At 41.3% G+C, this 22285-nt stretch overlaps 1 protein-coding gene across 1 annotated transcript; it reads right to left on the reverse strand.

Annotated features, from left to right (window-relative positions):
• Positions 1 to 1171: 1171 nt before the first annotated feature.
• Positions 1172 to 20932, reverse strand: LOC108504136 (MARVEL domain-containing protein 3-like). The gene is made up of 4 exons (XM_017828781.1): positions 20835 to 20932; positions 19477 to 19632; positions 16029 to 16198; positions 1172 to 2530 (listed from the first exon to the last, which is right to left on the reverse strand). The coding sequence occupies exons 2-4, from the start codon at positions 19590 to 19592 to the stop codon at positions 1830 to 1832; spliced, it is 987 nt and encodes a 328-aa protein (XP_017684270.1). The 5' UTR covers positions 19593 to 19632; positions 20835 to 20932; the 3' UTR covers positions 1172 to 1829.
• Positions 20933 to 22285: the final 1353 nt, after the last annotated feature.

The following is a 22285-nucleotide window of genomic DNA, read 5'->3' on the forward strand; positions in this document are numbered from 1 at the left end:
TCAGGGTCTCAAGGCCTGAGGAGTTGGCCAGTGTGAATCTTACAGGGTTGGAACAAGGCCAAGTGTATGGGCTTGGGCAATCACCAGTATCAGTAGACTGTGTGATGAAGGGATCGAGAGCAGCCTTGTGGATAAGGATATGGTGGTACTGGTGCACAAAAAACTGGATTTGAACTGGCAATGTGCCCTTACAGCCCAGAAAGCCAATTGCATCCTCTGTGGCCAGCAGGTCAAGGGAGGTGATTCTCTCCTTCTGCTCCATTCTGGTGAGACCCCCACTTGGGTACTGTATCTAGCTCTGGGGTCTGCAACATCAGAAGGACATGTCAGAGCATGCCAGACATCCCTGTAACAGACTTCCCAGCCAATTACAGCACACCAGTCTAGAAATCAGTCTTAATTTCTTGACTCTATCACAACTGTGAGTCACAGCAAGTTTGGAAAAACTCTTTATTCCTATCTCTTCATAAGCATAATAATGCTCTAGAGCTTGTTGGTGTTCACAGTGTTAAATGTATGTTTAAGGTATTATATAAATTATACTTATTGTAAAGGCTCACGTAATCACTTCTAATCAGAACCATAACATTTTCTTGTTTGGCTTACATTACCTCAAACATAACCCTTTGAGATCTCTCTGTGTGTGTATGTATATGTATATATGAAGTATACAATAAATAAGCTTTACTATGGTTCAAAAGAGCCTCATCTGGGCAATGGCTGTGAGCCAGACAAAACTGAAAAGAGTGAGAACAGCCAGAACCAAAATTGTCTCTTCCCCTCCCCAAAGCTGACAAACCTTACACACTTAAAGAGCAGCCTTCTTTTTCTCACTCCCTCATCTATGAAGACCAGTGATCTATTTCATCTGCCTCAAACAAAGGATTCTTGAAAGATGTTCTCTTAAATTTATTTTCTCATCCCTAGGGCATACAATTACTTCTGTTCACTCATGCTTTGCCCGTTTAGATATTGGAAGGACACATGTACTTTCTGTCACTGTTACAGCATTCCCACAGCAGCCAGCATGGGACTTGGGCTCTACCCACCACCGGCTGTGGAGTCAGCAAGCCAAACCTTGTTTGGGGGCTTACAGAAGCAAATGGTATCTTTACTAAGCTGATACTCAACCAGTGTGTTCTGAACTCTCAGGTTCTGATCTGCACTCAGTGAGATGGGAAAATACAGCAGGAAACTGGATAAGGACCAAAATGCTACCTTTGACATTGCAACTAGTTCCTCCCGGCAGCATTCCTCAGGGAGCACATGATCAGTACGTGTCAACCCCTGTGACTCAAAAGATAAAACGCTTCACTAGCCCAAGCAAAACAGGTCACAAATGTAACCTCAGACACGATTCAGAAAAGCACTCGTGTCCATTGCTTTGTGAGCACTGTAGCATAAGTCAACAGGATGCACAACAGGCACAGGATCTGTTGAAGGCTGCCCATCCTAACTCTGTTATCAATTCCTTATGCCATGGGAGAGGAAAGGAAGTGGTTGTTAGCACAAGTTTGGCATCAATGCAGTTGTAACCTGTTAAACCTGTAACCTGTTTGGATTTGCTCTGTGCAGGATGAAAACATTACAATCACAAACACATTTTACCTACAGGAGTCCAACTTGAGAGACCAGTGCAAAAAAACCTTGTTAAAACAAGTCACTCAGTGTCAATTTTATTACATCATGTTACAGCTGTGTAGTTACATTTGGTGATTCTGTACATGCTTCAGCACCTTGTAGGGAGATACACTGTGGGCTGGTCTCCTGTTTGCCATGTCCCTCCCTGGCTGAAGCCCCAGCTCTCTGGCACAGTCCCAGAGCTGACTTCACACTAACGTGGCGAGAGCCTGGATGTTGTGGGAGCTTTCAGAGGTCCTGTGAACAGCATGGTGGTTTCTGATGTTTCTGTCCTTAACACTGACTTTGGGGCTGTGCTGAGCCTTGGCCACATGGCTCTGGAAGGCTCTGACAGTTCGGACAGCACGGACGCAGACCACAAAGCTGGCAAAGTACAAGCAGGAGGCAACGGCACCGAAAAGGCCCACGGCCGCATCACCGCCCTGGACCACGCAGTTCATGGAGGTGTAGCCGCGGCGCGCGTACAGCCTCTCACGCCTCTTGCAAACTTCTGTGGAGTTCACCTGGCTGACAAAATGCAGGTAGAGGCCCACTGCCACAACGTACACTGCGCCAGCCAGCAGGTTGAAGGCACACTCACCTACCAGCAGCCCTGTCCTGAGCTGCTGGATGGGCTTTGCCCCCACGACGAGGAAGACAAGGGTAAGTACTGCTGCTGTTAAGCTGAAGGCTACGCCGCCATACACACAAGGAGCTCTCATCTGGGTGATCTGCATGTCCAGCTCCCTCACCTCCTGGAGCTCTGTGCCCTCAAAGGGGCTATAGGCTGAATTCAGGCTAAAGGATCCAAAGCCTCCAAGGGATGTGAAGCCTGCAACAGAGGCTTGGGAAGCTCCCACACAAATCAACACCAGGAGGTTAACTGTGATTTCCACAAACTTCAAAATGCCTGTAAGGAGCAGAAAGAAGGGAAAAGGTGTCAAAGCCACATCTTCTGCACAGACTGTGGGTGACAGAAGCACACCAAAAACATGGACAGAGAGCGCTAGTACTGAGAGAGTCCTCTTAGCTACAGCTACAGAAGAAGCCTGAACTCTTGTGGACATTTCAGAAGTTGGGCAAATTACTTTTTTTAATTTGTCAGTGTGCCTGATAGATGGATCTTCATCCGGGGGAAAAAAAAATAGAAATTTTACTGTGCTTGCATTATTGCCAAGGCAAGTGCACAGTGACTGTATTTTGGCCTGTAACTACTTGGCATAAACACACTGAGCAAGAAATATCCAGTATGAACAAAATGCTGAGGTTAAAGCTGTCAAAAACCCAGAAGTTTCTAATGGCTTGAAAAATTGTGCAAGTTATTTAGGTCCTTTAAAATGTTTACTGCTTTAGCTTACACCCTCTTTTTGTCTAAGTGTCTGTTAATTTAAATGTATTATCTAACCAGATATAACTTGCACTTCATCTCCTTCAGAGGCAAAAATCTCTTCATAAATCTGACAAAGCAGTTCCTGATCGCACAAAAAAAAAAAAGAAAAGAAGAAAAGAAGGTGAAAGAGGCAAAACCCACCTTATATGTGAAGATCAGTGAATTTGATACTAGGTTATGTGTTCTCTTCCACACCTGCACATTCAGAAGAAAGCCTTATCTGATTATTCTGTGACAGCTCACTAGGGGTCAGACTAAGATTAGTAAACATGATGGATGCTGACGTGTAGCATAGATAGAGCTGCCTACTGGGGAAATGAAAACCCCTATCATGCCAGGCTTGTCGCTCCAAAGTTCTGAAGTTAGTTACAGAATTGTGAATCTTATTATTCTGTTGCTGTCTGACAGCCAAGAATGTTAGATGCTCGACACAGTGGTCCTATATTTGTCTTTAAAGTGGGGCAGGATCTGTGGTTTGCATACAGACTTTCATTTTATGCTGCTAACATTGATCCACATGGCATTTTCCTCATGAGCAATGGCTCAGTTGCTGTCAAGGCTGTATGGGCTTGAAAAGAAAGGGCTGAAGCAGAGCAGCAACGCAAGGGAATTAAACAAATTTCTCTCTTGTGTTGCCAGATGCTTCCAACCAAAGAAAACCAGTGACAGCCACCATGAAGGATTATCGGATATTCCCACTCTGCCCCTTCTTGCTCCCTCCACAGAGTGTTGAGGTAATGAGCCCTTTCCTGCTGCTTCTTGCTCAGCACAAGAAAGTACTTGTGGCTGTTTGACAAGGGCCTCTGGCCACTTCAGGATCTCCTCCTTCCCCACGTATCCAGGCTGGTCCCCTTACTTCTGCTAACGCAGCTGTAGGTCAGTACTGAGCCCATTCACATCACAGCCTTGAAAACCATCACAGAAGCACGAAGGGGAGCAATGATAATGGTGGTAATACCTAGAAATAGAGTAACTGAAACTCAGCATGTTTCACTCTGCTTGTATATGTATATACAAGTGTATATGTACACAGATTTCACCTAAAAAGATTTAGGCAGAGAAGGCAGAGCAGAAAAAAAGCTCTTTTTTCAAGAGGAACTAAGTGTGCAGTTGTATGGATGTGTTCTTCAGAGGTGATGCTGATTTCTGCATGACAATGTGCCTCTTCTTTGACCCTTCTGCACAACAATTTCTGTGAATCAGGGCAGTAACTGTGCTAGTCACTAAATCTGTTCAGGAGCTTCAAATAATTCAAAGGAAAATATCTGTGGAGCTAAATGAAAAGCGAAGTTTGAATCTTGGTCCATGAGTGAAGATTTGGAACTCTTTGTACCAATTGCAAACAATACAGCCAAAAGATTCAATATTTTGTAGTAGATACAGAGTCATTGCTTTACTAGGACTGTTCATAGTATTTTGAAAGAGTAGTGTGTATACAGGACATTAACTGGAACTCAATCAGATTTTTTTTGTCTGCTCAGTTGATTTGTACATTGTACCTTCCAAATACAGGGAGTCAGCTTAGATACTCAGGGCCCTTGGATGGTGTTGGATGCAGAAGGGCACTTCCCTTTTTAAAGGCTGACTACTTGATTTCATAGATGCTCCATCAGGAAGCAGTTCTTACAAGTCTACAGGGAGGAAAGACCATTTGATTAAGGGAAACATAAATTTTAAGTATGTTTGGGAACTTGGTAGTTGGGAATTCATGACCAGTCAGCTTTCTTCTACTGCTGACTTCAGAATTTCCTCTTCGTCTATGACTACTGAGGCCCTCTGACCTACTGAGCATCAACATTTCCTGTACATCACCTTGCTAAGCTTTAGAAATGGCAATTTTCTGTTGTCAAAGTAGTCATCACCTGTTACTAACCTCCCCTCATTTATAACTGACCCCAATCCTCAATGACACTGCTCCAAAACTTTCTACGTGTTCACACACGTTCTGTATGCAACCCCCTAACTTCACTGAGCTGACTGCTAATGGGACAACAAATATGATCAGTGTAGGTCTACTGTATTTTTAACTGCAGCATTAGATGCTTTAATGGCATGGCTGAAAAATTTCCTTACACAGGGCATTCAGGTTGGACAGGTTTTGTATGCACCTGTACACTTGTCACACATGCCTGCTGTAGAATTGATTAGAGTAACTAAACAACAGAGAGAGGTTCATTAGCAGCTACTCCACCCGTTATTTTTATCACATGGATTTACTTTTTGTTATTTTTTTTTAAAAGTGCAATAACAAAGACTCCTGTATTAAAGAAAATTCTAAAATGATAAGCAGTATGTAGAATGAATTACAGGTCTGCAATGACAGCCAGCAGTTTTTGTGAAAGTATCAGACAATTAGTGGAAATCCCTAAGGCCTTGTACAATCATCAGGGCTTTGATGGAAATATTATGGTCAGACCCCAAAAGCCTTGTGCAACCTTGTTCTGTGACAGTTACAAGCTGATCCCAAATCCTACTATGCTAATATAAACAGGATAGACAGATTTGAGAAATAAGGAAATAAGGAATAAAAGGACAGTTAAGTTTTGAACCTTAGCTCTGCCAAATATTGTAACATACATCCTAGCAGTGACCTATGTCATACAGTGTACTGCTGGCAGAAAGGATTGAGTTACAAGCCATGCTTCTGAGTCAGTGCTGCCATTTCTGCTTTCAAAGGCCTGTTAACTATGTCATCTTAGAATTATACCTGCAGCAACTAGACTGCCAAAAGGTCTTCCTTCTGGGGAAGTTACTTATCTCTGCAATTATTCCGTAATCACACACAACAACAAATGCATTGCAAGATTTGAGTGTAAAATGACAGGAAGTCTGAACATCTCCAAATTCCATTGGTTATTTTTTCTCCTTTCTCAAGTTCAAAATCTTTAGATCTATCTAAAATGTTACTCGTTTGTATTAAAATCAGCACAGTGAACAGCTGGCTTCAGGAACTAACCCTCTCCTTACTGAGCAAGTTACAAGACTCAAGACAGGGCTCCTGGATTACTATTTCCTTTCCTATGCTTCTTTCCTGCACGGCTTTTCAGCACTGAAGGTGAGGAGAATGGCTGCAATCTAGAGGACAGTGGATGTTGCCAGAGTTTTCCAAAGAATTGTTTCACTCATTCCATAAAATCTAAACCTGCAGTGAATAGTAACTTCAATGTATCATACTTGTTAATTTTGCTTGAATCTGGTCATCCTTTGCTGTGAGTAGGTTTACTGCTATAACAAACAGCAGCCTTCTAATTTATACTATTAATCTACTATTCGCTTTTTCTTTCCCTTTATTTTCCCTGCTGGGCTATTGCCATCATATCAACCTGCAGAACAATGGTTTTATCTTCTGTCAAATGGTGGGCTCAAACACGCAGTAAAGGAGCCAGGCAGGCTGGTAAGGGTACAGACCTACAGGCAGCTGACTTTAACAGCTCCTACTCTTGACTGGGCAGTCACTACTTTTCTCCCCTACCTCCTCCAGCTTCACCTTAGGCCCTTCCAAGAGCTGTTTAAATAAATGAAAATAGCAGGAAACGATTCAACTCTCTTCTTGTGTGGTGCTGTTTTTTTCTGCAACTTTAGCAACTTGAAGTGACTCAGGGCATACCTGATGAGCAATTACATTGGCATGAGTTTAGCAGCGGAAATAACACAGCCAGGACCAGAGAAAGACCAGAAATTCTCCTCAGGTGAGCTGTTAAATCTGCGTGCTCTGCCTCATAAAACTCCACTGTGGCTGAATGTGTGGTACCCAGTAACTCAAGTCTGCGCTCAAGTCTCACACATTAGAAGCTATAAAGAAGAATTTTCATCCAGGCACTGTGGCAGGATGGCCCTGACGTTCAGGTGTGGGGCTCATGGTGTATGTACACACATGTGCATGTAAGATAAAATGGTCAATTCATGTTAATTCCTTTATTTCTGCAGCTCCTTTAAATGAGTCTGCAGGACAGACAGTTCTGGCTGTTTCTGTTAAACACCCCTGACCCCATCAGGGCCCAGCTAATAGAGGAGGCCTTCAAAGCATCTCCCTCCACTGTATCTGGCACAGTAGTCACTGTCTTCCTCTGTTGACTGCACATGGACTCCCTCCTGTCTCTTTGGTATTATTCCCTCCTCTTCAGTGAACATACTCTATGTTTATCATTCTCCATTCTGGCTTGCTTTCTCCCTCTGCTTCCTTTGCAGACCATCTACCACTGGGACCAGTAGGACACAGCTGGCAGCCCTGTCAGTGTCTGGCTGCCCCTCGCAGGCACCTGGACCCCAGTTGCAGGGCTGGATATACACAGGTCAGTGGTGCCCGTGTCACATCCCATTAGGGGTCGCTCCAGGAGAAGGGAAGAAAGGAGTTAGAAGCTACAAAATGTGAAAAATCATTCTCTCAGCTTTTTTCACTGAAAGTTCTCATTAGGTTTTTTTTTTTCCAGTTTGGGTAGCTTTCTGCTTTTCAGAGGTAATCTTCCTTTTTTTTTTTTCCTGCAAAGGAGCAGACAAGTATTTTGACCATATATAGTGACTTACAAAAGCAGCAGTCAGTCCTGAAAAGGATCTCAAATGCAGAACATCTCTTGCCAGTGCAGGCTTGGTATTCCCCAGAGACTGAAGGCACAGCTCAATGCAGCTTTGGTCACTGCTCTGCTAAACTGAGTTGGTGGCAAGAGAAAAAGATAAGGGCAAGGGGGAGAAAACATTAAAGGAAAGAGGGGTTTGGCTCTGCTTTTGGAAGGGGACAAAAAAGTGACAGAAGTGGGGAGGAACCAAAATAGAGGAGGAGAACTGAACAAGGGAAATGAAATGGAGACAACAGTTGAAAGAGATAAAATATATAAAATCTGGATGCAAAGTATTAAAATATCTTTCTAAAGATATTATTCCCTTTATGTACAAAGCAAGATCTTACTGAAACCAGTAACAAGAATTCAACCAGCTTCACTGATGCAGAATAAAGGCAACACACAGCTTTGTCATAAACAAACAAATGCCCCCCAAGCCCCCACCCCATCATTATTTTTGTAGGTCTCTGTGTTCTGCAGCCAATGGTGGGATTTAGCTTTCACTAAGTCATACTAAAATCAAAGGCAGAAAAAAAAACAACCCAACCCTAAAACACAAGAATTAGGCAATGTAACACCAACAGAATCTTGGCTTTTCAAAGGACCCAAGGGAAACACATATGCAGAGCCAACTGAATTTAAATTGCACGGATGTGCCCAACACACTTACGCTCATTTGAGATATCCGTCTTACTGGAAATCAATGAAAAAATAGTTTAAAACTGGGAAAATTAAAAGAGTGCTTTAGGAAAAAGCATTATTATTATCTTTTTATAAGTTGTCTCTCTTTAGTCAAGATAATCAGTCTGTTAGGAAATCTCAAAGGATGACCAGCCTTGGTTTTAATGTTTCAGAAAAGTCTCATGTTCACAGTCAGAGTGCTCAGATCCAAATGTATTATTATCCTGTTTTTTCTGTGTATCCTCTTCCCTTAAAGAACAAGTATCCCACCTGCTCTATTCTTTCTGCTTAATACCCTCCCATCCTCTAAACAGTGCTGTCCAATTTTCACAGGAAAGGGTGGACTTAAATTGTAGAAAAATTGCATCAGCCTCTATCCCCATATTTCCCCACCACTGTAAGACAGTTTCAGTACAACCCAGACCCTGCCTGGGAACAACAGCTATGGTTCACTTTTTTCCAGTAGTTTTTTAAAGCATCACTTCTAGAATGTTCTTGATTTCTCTGCTACTTACTGAAGATGAGTCATCTTTCCTAATTTTGGAGAGGATGGGAAGCAAAAGATCTTGCATTAGACTGTAGTATTTGACACCACTGTTCAAACACAACACCTGTAAAAGGCTGTACGTGTATTTGTAGCACTGGTAGGTCTCTGTGCGGTCATCTCATGTTCTGCATTTCAGAAAAAGGCCTTTTTTCTTCCTAACATACCAATAGTTCTTTCAAGTGGTAAACAAGTGTCTCGGTATTGAAACAAACTTGCAGGAGTTTTTTTAAAAAGAGTTCAGAAAACAATGAAACACTCTTGTTCCTTATGCCAACTTTCCATAGCCACTCCCTCCTTTGAACTGAAACTGAGCTGCCTTTAGAAAGTACAAAGATTGGGGTGTTATTGTTCTTTAAGTAATCATAGTCTGGCTGAAGGTAGGTCAGGTTGGAGGCGCCTGTGAACCTGAGTTTCTCATTCACTTTACCAATTGTGGCTTGTCACACTTGGTGAGCAACATTCCTGTCTCAGTGGATTTTTCTCCTTTAAGTGAGCTAAGATCACCAGCTCAAGAAATAGAGCTTGATTCAATAGATAGTCTGTCTGCTCTATCAGTTGGCTTTGAGAGCCACTTTTTTTAAGAGAAGAGTTTTTCTTTGTTCCCATAATTTGGGTCAGATGTGGGGAAGACAAACCTAGTGCTCTTACAAGATGGTGTAACTCTTCTTCTGTAATGTAAGACAGCAAACGTAACTAAGATTTCCCAGTATGGGAAACATGAACTGGAGTCTAACACATACCTAACAGCTACTGTCAACTTTGCCAATATCTTCCCCTGCCAACTGTAGTGAGTCTTCTCAGTTGTAGTTCTCCCCTCTCTAAAAACAATCGTGCATGTTAGCTCAGTGCCAAAAGGTGGATGAAAATAATTTCATATGAAAATGTAGGCAGAGTGAAAGTCCCACATGTTGGCAAGGCAGCAGTTTGCTAAAGGTAAGATTTGGCATCTGCAACTAGTGTAACTCTCCTGTGTGTTTTTATAGAGCTAACTGCTCATGGCTGTTTGTATTTCACAGCAAACATGACTTAGCTCCAAGTGAAATACTTTAACTTGAGAACAGGAAGGTTACCTGCAGCTCTGCTGCTGTCTCTCGTTACTGGGCTACTTTAATTAAGCATTTTGAATAACTGGGATTATATTAATCTGTACAGCTCCATCCAGTTCCCACTACCAATATCCTCTATCTTCACCATTACAAGATTAAAAATCTTGACGGCAATTTCAGTCTGTTAGTCACACTATATTTAAAATATATTTTGTAACAGATAGAAGGGGAAGCTGTCTAATTACAAGGAGACTATACAGGAGCTTAGCGCTCCCTTCTTACACAGAAATACATTGAAATTAACTGCCACAGGAAGGGTGTAAGGCAGCTTTGAGCACAGTTTAAAGGAGCTAAGCACAGCACACTGTAGGGGCAAAATGGGAAGATAGTGGCTACAAAATACAACAGTTTCTAATCCTGTTGGGTGCCTCCACGGAAATGTAAGTGTCCCACTGACCACTGCTGAAAAGATGTAATGTGCTGCTGAAAGCACTTGTCAAATGCTTGTTTTCACCCACAGTTACCTGCACTACGCACATTTAATGACCCTTCAGTGGTTTTGAGCATGTGTAACTGAAGCTACAGAAAATTTTTGTATTCCAGTCCCATGCTTCATGCAGACCACTATTCTCCCCCAACATCTCCACAGCATTGAAAGGGATACAAGTGCCCTGCAAAATATTTTTCCCCTCCTGCTCTGATGTCTGACTCCAACAGGACCAGTATCACAGCATAACACAGAAATATAACAACAGCAGCATAATGGTTATGAACAATGGCATAACTCAAAGCAAGTGTCTGTTAGTGTGAACCCTGTGTTTAGGGTAACTTTCCATCTCAGTATTTTTCCAAGTCTATGATTATTTGCCAGCATGCAAAGCTACAGGAAAAAACCCCTGTGTTTGTAAAAACAAAAGCTTATAGATGTTTACACTTGAATTAATGCCGGCTTGTTAGTGCATGAATATATTCTGGAGAAAGTAATTGTTACTCCCTAATTCTATTTCCTCCTCCAAATAAATTCAGTTTGATATTTCCTCCTGGCTATGCTTGAAATTGGAGACTTTTCATGTTGTTACAAACCATAATGCTGTCTTTTTCTGAGAGGAAATTGGTCTGAAGGCTTTAACAACTGTAGATGTTAGAATGCAGGCTAAAGGCATGATTGTTTGGAAGGGCCTACAATATGCTTAGGAAATCTGACACTATTCAAGGCGCAAAGCTGTATTCATGGCAGCAAATAACAGGGATTCAATTATACTTGCTCCTCCACAAACTATTTTCTAACCTTTTAGGTGTTGTCTCCCTTAAATGCCAAGTGAGTCAAAGAATTAAAAAAAAAAAAAAAGGTTATTTGCTCAGAAATTATGACCAGCACAGTACAATTCGATGGAAGGCAAAAGGGCAGGCAATGTCCTGAACTGCATACTGACTGAAGATGGGAGGAACTTAGTTTACCTTCACTGTTTAAGCAAAAGTATAGGAGGCATTATTCTGGAACTGCATTGCTCCACCTCTTTCACACCAATATACATAATAAAAAGAAAATTAAAAATTTTCAAGGTCAAGTGACCAAATATCCATGACCAATTTATGATCAGCAATTCACTCTTGGGTTCAACTCAGATTTTACTCTCGTTAAGACAAAGGAAGCTGCATGGCAGCCAGCCTTGAACACTTTTCTCATTGCCTCTGCTAAACAAAAGCACTGAATCTGGTTATATTTTCAGTAAGCCCAAGCAGGGTTCTTTGAAAGGCAAAATGATTACTAATTTAGTTTTTCTACACCAAAGAGAGAAGTACAGAATTTTTACCTGTACTGTGAAAAGTAAATTGAATGCTTCCTTCTGAGAGAATTTCAGCTCTAAGTATCCCTAGGTCAACAAATTCTTGTTTTCAATACATGCTGCTTTAAATGGCATGCATTAGTGTGCATAAATTGCAAGAAATGGCTATTGCAAGCAGGAGTTACTTAGTTGATGAATGGTTTGTCTTTATCACAAACAGTTTATTTCCAATTCCCATAAAATTACATAGTGCATCTAGACAGTTTGACACCAATCTATAAGCTGTTCCTTAAATCCCCTTCACTAATGAAGAAGCAGAAGGTGGCAGACTTCTGTGTTTCTACTGTCTTTTGAATCTGTAATCTGTAGGCCCACAAGTGTAACTTTCCTATGGAAAAAGACCCCAACATACAGAAACGAGATATAAAGATAGCATAGCAGGGAATAGTCAAAAATCTGTTAGAGGAAAGCCATTTGAAAGAATCAGCAGATGCATGAAGAAAAGTAGTGCTCTTAAATGACACAAGCTCCCGTGAGATAAAAAATCCTCTCACAGGTTAGCAGTGGCTAAAGGAAAATAAAAAGCAAACAACCAGTTTTCATGCATATAGAGTTAAGGAAGTAATCACTAGTTTGTGTTGCCTGTCAGCAGTATGCCCATGTTAGCAATGAAGAAGGAGGGATCTGTAGAGTCAAACAAGTGGAGCTGAAGATGTAGGGGCAACACAACAGCTCTTTTTTGGGTAGAGATGTACTATATTTTGGCTCTAGTTCAGTCCAAAGTGCAGACCGCCTGCTATGGGTTACAGCTCACCCTCTCATTTAGTTTTATCCAAGGGAAATACAGTTTGTGCATCCGGGGTTTGCTCTGCAATATGGCCCAAAGAGCTGTAAGTGAGGGTCCAAAGTGATTCAACAAAAAACGATTGTCGATGCACAGACTAACGAATTAAAAACACTGAAAAGTGAGATGGTGAAGTCTGCTGTAATAATAATCACAAAAAAAATCTTCATGATTGCTAACTGTAAAATTGGTAGGCTGCTGAGAGCTCAGGCTCTTGAATGAGAAGTTAATGAAATCAGTGTTTGATAAGCAACCTCACACTTCATGCATGTAGAGAAACACCACCCACACACACCCCCAGCCCCCTCCCCTACAGAGCACACAGACGGACTCTAAACAAAGTATTTGCACTCCAGAAAGACATCACATATCCTTCTCTGAAAACATCAGCTCACTGTTCACTGATAGTCAAACACCACACAAAAAGCTAGGAAGCATTAGAACAGGACTACAGAACCAGAACCTCTATGCAGATGTCTGATTCTTTTTGGAACTTATCTGGTATTTTTACCGCATTTCTGGTCAGCCCATCTCCAAAAGGTACGGTGGATCTGGAAAAGGTGTAAGACTGGCAAGCTAACCAAAACTGGGAAGACTTTGCTCTCACTAAGGCCAAAACTGACTAATGTTCAAGCTGTGAAGAACCAATAGGAGCACAGGCACACCCAAACCCAAAAATCTCACGGAGGACGTGTATATATGAGATTATCACTAGGTATGTTGGATACCACCAGAAGCAGAGATACCTTCTTTTAAATGTTTTAAGGAAAAAAACAGTACTTCTTGAAGTGGCACAAAGAAACTTTGGAACTTCTTGTGGTAAGGTAATGCGAAGGCCAAACATTCAAAAGGGGATTCAGGAGAGAATTAAACAAATTTGATAGGTCTATAAAGAGGTGTTAAACATAATAGATGTGAGTGCAGTTTTCCAGTTCAGGAAATTCCACCAATCCAAAGTCTGGAATGTATTCCAGAAGACAGCTCACTCTCTACTGGTCCAAACTTTGATGGTCCTCCTAAGTTAATTCTCTAGTCCATTATTTGGGAGGATGAGTAATCAGGTGCCTTATATGATCCAGTACTGCTACAGCCATGTGATCCTACCTGAATGCCTTTGCATAGGTATCACTCATATAATGTTTTAACAGACTTTTTTCCCCTTCTGTTTTCAAGACAAAAGGATTAAAGAAGAGCAGAATGTTTTGAAGTTTCTTAGATGCTATCAAATGTTCCTACTGGAAAAAAAGGTCAATATCAGCTGTTTCTTCCATTATATGTGGGTTGGGTTTATTGTCCTAATGTGGTTGTAGTGAAAAAAAAAAAGGGTGGGCAGGTATTAGGGAGGGAAGGGGAGAAATAACAAAGATAGGAGAATGAGGTCCTAAAATGTCGTAAGATCCTAAGGTGTTCAAAGGTTCCCTAAAAAAATAACTGCTTATTTCTGAAACTCACCTTTAGCTTTTTGGGCTATTGCTTATAAAAAGCATGGACGAAGAGGGCAGTATCTGGGTGGAGCAAATATTTTTCAGAACTCTGGTTGTATAGAATTCCTCCCTAGTTTTCTAAACTGCACAAAGAACATAACTGTGTGCTAGGCAAAAGAAAAAAAAAAACAAAAACCAACAACTTAATGGACGGTCAGAAAGTAAGGTTCCTATTTCAGTTGTTGCTCTGGAAAAGACTGTGGTACATCACCTGATGTCCCAGCCTTGTCTGAGTCTAGTTTATTTTAGAATTATGATGATTGGAAAAGGGGGAATTTCACCAGAGTGCTGAAAAACCATTGGCAAAAGAAAGAGATGGTTAAGAAGTATTTACAGGAACTTCTCATGCTGTAAAATGTTGTAGCTCACATGTACTGACTTTTTAGTAAACAATTCATGTAGCTTTTCATTTATAACATCTACTGTGACTGCAGGGAACACAGAATTCTGCAAAACAATTCTAGGAAAGTCTGCTAAACCCCAGTGCTTTCAAAAATTAAACAGGGGAGTAACATTCTCATAATCTTATCAACCTCCAATATATTTTCATTTTTTGAAATAAAGTTGCTAATATAAGGGCTTCTTTTCTACATGTTCTCTTTTCCCTCCTCCACTGCAAGCTCAGACATTAAATTTTTGGAAAATAATAAGCAATACCGGGGGGAGGGGGGGGAAGTGAAATCATCATTATCAACTGATGCATCCAAACGTAGGACATTTTAAAAACATTAATGATGTTTAATGCACTGAAATAATAAGAAGCAAATGCAGGGGAAAAAACCCAGAAATTCACATTAAGCTACTCATAAGTCTAAACTAGTGAAACTTGAAACTAAAAATAATTTGCCACCTTTTTTTCTATAGCAGTGATAAAATAAGGCATGGAGCTTTCTAGAGCTTTTTAGACAAGTTAAAATAATTCACTGTGGCTGAAGAAGAAACTGATGATACAATTTTATCATGGATAAAAAATCAGTATGTCTCCATGTTATTAAACATGCTCTACAATTGTTTGCAGTTACATCTCAAGACAAAACCCAAACTGCATACAAATACAGAGAACACAATGAGAAAATAGTCCAGCTCACTCTTAAAATTGTTCATCTATTCACATACAGAGAAATATTAAGAGCAAATGAGTGTGTTATTTAACTTTCCTACATGGAGTGAAGAAATAATCTAACACTATGTACTTTAAATTACTTCCAACAGCTAAACTCTTCATTTGTCTCTTTACTGGAGGACGCTGAAAGTCTGTTTATAGACTTCAGCCAAAAATTTTGCACCTAGCTACAGGTTCAACTCAGACTGCAGTGGACCCTTCCTACAAACAAGGTGAGAATGCTCGTTGTCCTGGAAGAGGGAAAACTTCAAAAGGGTAATGGATATTTTAGCGATTTTTTATTTTTTTTTTAGTTTATGGGAATGAGTTTACTAAGGCTGATTTCTTCTCACATTAATGCTCAATTAATGCTCGTTTCTGTGCTTGTTGCAGTTGCTTTCTAGCTATGAAAAACCTAAGTTATTTCTCAAAAACTGTTTTATTGGATTCACATCCAGAAAATAGTTTTGTCTCCCACAATGGTGCTTTATAAAGATGTATGAGTGATGACTGGATTAAATCCAGAGTCTATAAAAAGTCTGAGAAGAATGTGTCGGAAATAAACTAGCATCAAACCTTCAGCAGCCATCTTTAAATTGCCTACAGATGCAAATATCTATTTTATTTCTAAATCCCAAAGGTTAACTCTTGCTGCACAAACTGGCTGATTACACACATGACCCACTCTGATGCTCTGGATGAATATTCTGGAGATGTATTTTCAAGTGTCTAAATATCTGTATAAATCTTGCCTTTAAATGTCTAAAATGGCATAACCCTCAGTTATGCCATTCATTAACTCTCCCAGTTCTTGTGGGCTTTTGTTGTTATTGGGTTTTTTTGTTGGTTTTTTTTTTTTTTTAAATATTCCTCTAGCTTTACTTTGTTGTGCTTCTAAACAGAAAAACCAAAAACAAGACAAGTCCTTGGAAGGAGGGGGGTGGATGGCAGGCAGTAAGAGTCTCACGTACCTCTTGTTGTGCATACCTTTGAACACTTCATTGAGAAGGTTTCCTTGGGAGGATAAAACTGTGGTTGTGGGTCAAAATACTCCCGTGCTGCTCCTGAGGTTTTAGAATAATGGTCTGAGCAAACAGTAGAAGTTCTTGAGTGCTGGCCACCTCGAATGTCTTCTGTTGATCTACAAGGGAGAAAATAACTAACGTTTGTTAATTAAATCATACTCTCTCCTGAACATTAGAACATGAGAAACCATCCTCTTAGTGGAAGCAGCTAGCTTGCTTCACAGGCATCCGATCTTTTTTCTTGCCTGTTTCGAAAGCAAATATCCCAAATACTTGCATAAATCCACGTTCACAAGGATATTTGCACTCTATGGCCCTTAGTTTGGAAAAATTATGTCCTCACTGGATAGGCTGGCCAAACTGTTAAGGTTACTACAAAAGGTAGGCAGGAGGAACAACAGCTTTTTTAATGAAAAACAAATGTTTTTAACTAGTCCATAGCAGCCCAGGTAATAAGTTCGTACTTCCAACTACTGTGTCCCACAAGGATGCCTTTTAAAAGAATAAAAGCTATTAAAAGAAACAGATAAAGATTTTAAATTGGGGAAAAAATAGCCTATTCAAAGTTCTTGAGGTCTTTGAAGATATTTGAGAAGGAATCTAAAAGCAAACCCTCAAAAAAACAATTTCTCATGTCTCTAAGTAGTCTCTTCATTTATATACTTCAAAATGATCAATTTTGCTGCAATGACATACAGCTCCACATCTGAAATCTGATGTTTTTTTAAGGTTGGTGAGATTTAGAATATTCTGTAGGAAAAGTGCAATTTGCCCTCCTTAACGGAGTTAAAAACTCAAGTTAAAAGAAACATTGGCTGTAAATGTTTTAGTGTTTGGTCTAATCAAAATTTTCTCCCTCATTTGAAGGAGAATTGGAGCTTGTCTTTCTCAAAGTACAGCTGGGATGAGTTTGTTATTAAAGGGTATTTTAAGTCTCATTCAGCATTATCATTTTTAAAAGTCTTTTTTTCCTATTCAGTTTTTATCTGAATGTCTTATCCATAGATCAGCATTTTCAACTGTAGTTTTGTTTCCTAGTATCATTGCACTTTACTAAGGTTTATCTTCATCCAATTCCAGACTCAATGTTATCTCATTCATCCACATTAAATCATGTTCTTTGTAGTTTTTACATTTTAATTAAGACATTCAATAACAAGACCAATGCTAACATCTCCGTGTTTAGTTGCCAACAGCTCTATTTGGCTGAAACATTTCTGATTTTTCTGACCTTTGTCCTGTGTCTTGTGCAACTACCAAAGCATCCTGTGCAGCTGTGTCACATAAATTAAATAAGCTGTGTGATTTATAAGACTTCCAGTAACTTGAAAGCAATCCCTTTGGTACTTCTGATGCAGCTGCTTCTCTCTATTGTATCCCGCTACTTGCCAGAAAACAAAACAAACCAAAAAATCAAAACAAAAACTCCCTAATGTTCAGCAACAGAGCACAATTAGGAAAAAAAAATTCCTGTTTTTAGATTTCTTTTTTTTCCTCACTATGGCTTATTCTGGCCACTTTCGCTCCTGTTTTTCTTCAGGACTTTCCTGTTCTAGGTAATTCTCCTCAGCAATGAGAGGAAGGTTGCCCTAGGAGTTTCAAACATTTATTCATTTGGAAAGACTTTCTGTCTAGAAAGTCTTGCTTATAAGGGATGAAAGCATTAGCCACCTAAATTTCCACAAAACTCTTCCCATCTATTTCATTACAGCATCTGGAGGTCCTTTGGTCAATCAGCCAAAGTTTTCACCAAAATCCACAAGAACTCCATGAGAATCAAGCAGGGGAAATCCTGTTAGGTTAAGCCAAACCCCTTCAAAACAACTGATAAAAAAGTTTTTCCATTAGTTTTAGTGAGATCTGATGCCCCCCAGATTCTCAACTTGACTCTAAGAATTATCTTCATGGCTATTGCAGATCTGTAGATGCAGCTTCCCTTCCTCTAATCCCTGGTGGGTACAGGGATGGTCTGTGAGTCTTTACGGTCTGTCCACCAGTTTTCAGTCTATGTATCCAGACATATGAAACCAACAGCAAAAACAAGAAATACAGAGAAGTGCTTTATTAGAAAGTGGTGGTTTAATTTATAGCAAGCCTTTTACACATTGCTTATAGTATGCTATACATAAAAAAAAAAAAAAGAAGGCCACACCAAAAACCCAACCGTTTTCTTTTTCCCTTTTACTCTCCACAGTGCTATTAATGTGTTACTGGCATTACCTGCTCTCACTTCTAACATGTTCAAGATAATTTAACTATATTGCCTGCCAATCTCAGATTTTCTAAGGACAGGCATTCAGCTTCTGAGGATGATTCTCAGGCTGGCCTTTGTTCCCATTTCTCTCCAATTTTTCATAATTTAAGAGAGACAGAAAAAAAATTCATTAGCTATTTTCATAATACAGTAGGTTTACCACTATCCAAAAGCTTTATACTCAGCCATAAGTACTTAAGTAGCCCTTCTAGTCACAGTGCTCTCCTCTGTTCCTTTTATTCTCATCCCGTTTTTCTTGCTAAAATGCATATTATCAGGGAGTACTTCAGTATTTCAGGTTTTCAATAATCTTAATTATATTTATTTCTTCTCCCTGCTTGTCTTTGTTCTTAAATTCCCTTACAATCATGTCCTTAGAGACTAAATGGGAGTGACAAAGACTTTACTGCCATGGCCAATTTGCCAGTGCTGTTTAGATCTACAGACCTCTTTCCTCCAAATGCATCCATGGGTATGATCTAAAAGAAAAACAGCCTAAGCTCTCATTTTGCATGCTGTAGGCTGGCCAGGCTGGAAGGAGAAGTGTAATATCCTACAAGTTTATTTGGCACTCGAAATCCATTAGTTGATCTGCTTACTGTGGTGATAGGGGCTGACCCACTATCAAGTGCTGCAAACAGCCTTAGACACTTAAACAAGTGCCATTTATTGACTGGGACTAGAGAAAGTAATTTTGTTTCAGATTAATAGGAATGTGTTCACAGCTGAACTAGAGCAACCTGAGAGCTCGTGAAATCCCTGTGCTGGTCTCAGTCATGTAACATTCTCATTTAAGCAATGCATATTTGGCAAGCACCAGCTTGCTGTCACCTGCTGATCAGTCTCTTCAGAAACTGTACTAAGACTCATGGCCACACTTCACCTACTTGTGAACCAACTTGTTCCAGATAATCCCAAGAAATTCACATCTCTGCCCGAGTCATGCAGCCTTTCTGCCCCGTCTCAAAGTCAATACAAACAAAAAGGTTAAATTTCTAAGTGTAAAATGTGTTCCAAATGTGGTGTGCTCATGCTTCATGATTTCAAGGCTGAGTGATATGAGGGTATTAAAAAGCAAACAGAGAAGGCAGACATTATAGACCTGCTGTGATATATTTCTTGAGGAAGATAAAGACATACCTTGCATTGTATTGGTATGGTTTTCTCGCTCTTCTGTCTTCTTTGTATCTGTCGGATCTGTGGTTCTCATGGTGCCTGTATCGCTTATCTTGGTACTGACTCCCGGCAGGAGACATCTTGTTTCTCAGATGTGTTCTTTCGTTCTAAAATAACTTCCTGAGTCAGAGAAATAAAACTGGTTCATTTTATAGCTCCCCTTAAAGTTATTCATTGACCAACACTCACTTCCATTTCAAGCTGATTCAAGAATTAGTACAGACTTCCTTAAGAAGTGAAGGAAGTAAACCCCTTTAAACTACAAGTAAGCCAACTTAATTAAAGCAGGAAGGTTTTCTTTATGTTTTCATCAAGTAAATGCAATGTTTCTATACTCAACATTTATTGCACTTCAGTTATTTACCAGGTCTGCTCTGACTCTCCTGCCTTTGCTGCCAGGACAAGGCACAGTGTCCACCAAGAACATGAATCTTGGCTTGTCTAATGTTGACTCTTACTTAATATATTAAGCCCAGCAAGTACCAGTGCCTTGCGTGAGCGTTCACACAGCTGCCACCGGTGGCAGGGCAAGTCTGAAAGGGCAGGCTGTGACCTTTGTCCTGGGAGTTTCTACGAGGAGAGCACCCATGGGTGTAAACAGTCAGTACCAAACGCTGCCTGTGATTTGCATAAACATTAGGTACGGGCAAAGCTGTGCTGGGCCGAAAATAAGGTGACGAGAAGATACACCCTGATAATTTCGTGTTAAATATTATCAGGATGTTATTTCTTGCGTCTTTATCTTTTCAAGTTTGGTACAACTAAGCCCAAACCTGTAAACCAGGGAAACGCAGACTTCAAAAATCGGAGCAATCTTTATTCTCATTTGCCCTCATCACAGCCCTCCAGCATCCCTGTAGAAATGCCTGCAGTCAATTTAATTTGGACTCATCAAGCTGAAAGCTCGCTTAATGACTTCCCTCCATCTCCCTAGGGTGTTAGGACGTAAATAATTATAAATATAATATTTAAAAAATATTAATTTTTATTTGTTTACATCTAACAGCGAAAGAGACAGCGCCTTCCCCGGAGGCGGCTCAGCTCCCCTGCTCCGGGAAGAAGCCATTCCGCCTTTCCCCACGGGAAAGGTTCCTGGTGTCGGTCCCGCCGCCACAGCGCCACCGCAGCGAGCCGAGCCCCCCTTCGCTCCCCGGGGTTGGCCCTGCCATGGGCGCTGCCCCGCCACAAATGGCGCACACCAGGCGCCTCCCGCCGGGGAAGGAGCCGTCCCCTTCGCCGCCCACCCGCCGCCTGCTCCTCTGGGAAGAGCCCGTCTCCCTCGGCACCCCGAGGGCCAAGGCCAGCGGACCCCCACCCCTCACCTGAGGGGAGCGCTGAGCTCCGTCCTGCCCAGCAGCAGCTCCCGGGAGCAGCCGGGACAGCCCTCCCCTGCCCGGCTGCGCTCCCACCTCCGCCCGCCGCACCTCCCTCCCGTGGCGGCCCGGCCCAGGTGCGGCCCTGCCCGCGCCCTCTTGGGAATGGCAGCCGCGGCGGCGATGAGGATCACAGAATCGGTTATGTTGGAAAAGACCTCTGAGATCATCCAGTCCAAGCTATGACCTAATACCACCGTGTCAACTAGACCATGGCACCAAGTGCCACATCCAGTCTTTCCTTAAACACTTCCAGGGACGGTGACTCCTGGGCCCATTCCAATGTCTAATCACCCTTCATGTGAAGAAATTCATCCTAATGTCCAAGGAAAACCTCCCTTGGCACAGTTTGGGACTATGTTTTGTTGTCCTCTTGCTAGTTACCTGAGAGAAGAGATCAATCCCTTCGCCCCCTCCCATAAAATCCCTTTCTTTCCCAGGGCTTTCACTGCAGCACGCTTGAGGTACCAGTGCTTCTTGGATTCGGCCTTAAGATACATAACTGTTAGTGCAGTCCCATGCTAGAGCTAAATCCAAAAGCCCCTGTAAGTAACATGCAGGTATCAGAGGAGCTGCTGTCCCTAAAATGAGGAGATACAAGAACTGAATGCTCAAGGCATGTATTTTGAACTGTGGTAAGACTGTGATTCCCAGTTCTACATGAGCTGTGTTAACAGCTTCTTTTGCTGTTTACCATTCTTGCCTTGCCTAGACCTCTTCTGCTGTTCCCGCCTTCACATGTACAACTCAGCTCATCTTCTCCTCTCTGTCTTGCACCAACCCTAGTGCTTGCTTGATCACATCATAATCCAATTCAGCTTGCTCTCCAGCCAAAACCAATTTACTTTCTGCTGGTTTAGTGAGTTGAATTGGCTTTGTGCTGCAATCAAATGTGCGCTGGAGCGAGGGCTTGGCAAAAGTACATGTCCCACAGGGAAGAAACTGGGGAAGGGGTGGGGGAAGAGGGCTACCTCTCTTGGCAGCACTGAGTGGTGAACGTAACTGAAGCCCTAATGTGAAGTTGCAGTTTGAGGCACTACTACCCATCAGTTAGTCGCTACGCCTTCTCAGTTTGCGGCTGTCATCTGGCTAGCAAAGGCAGCCTAACAGCAGGAGTGGTTTACTGTTTTGTAGTTCTGTTTGTTTCTAATTCCTACTGTTTCTGTTTAAAGGTCATTTAGGCTAGTTTGGCAGATTTTATCCTGAAGATTAGGGTGCCTGCATGAATTCCGTTCTCCTGTCTAGATGACAAACATTTGGGAAATAGATTCATCACTTGCATCCAGCAGAAGATATCTTCTCTTGATGGGCATGAGGAATTACAGCTCCCTTCTGGTGGGCAGGTTTTATGCAACCAGTCAAAAAATCGCAGGGAGACACCACTGGAAACAGACTTTTTT

This window comes from Lepidothrix coronata, unplaced genomic scaffold (assembly GCF_001604755.1).
Source record: "Lepidothrix coronata isolate B3197 unplaced genomic scaffold, Lepidothrix_coronata-1.0 Scaffold152, whole genome shotgun sequence".
NCBI lineage: Eukaryota > Metazoa > Chordata > Aves > Passeriformes > Pipridae > Lepidothrix > Lepidothrix coronata.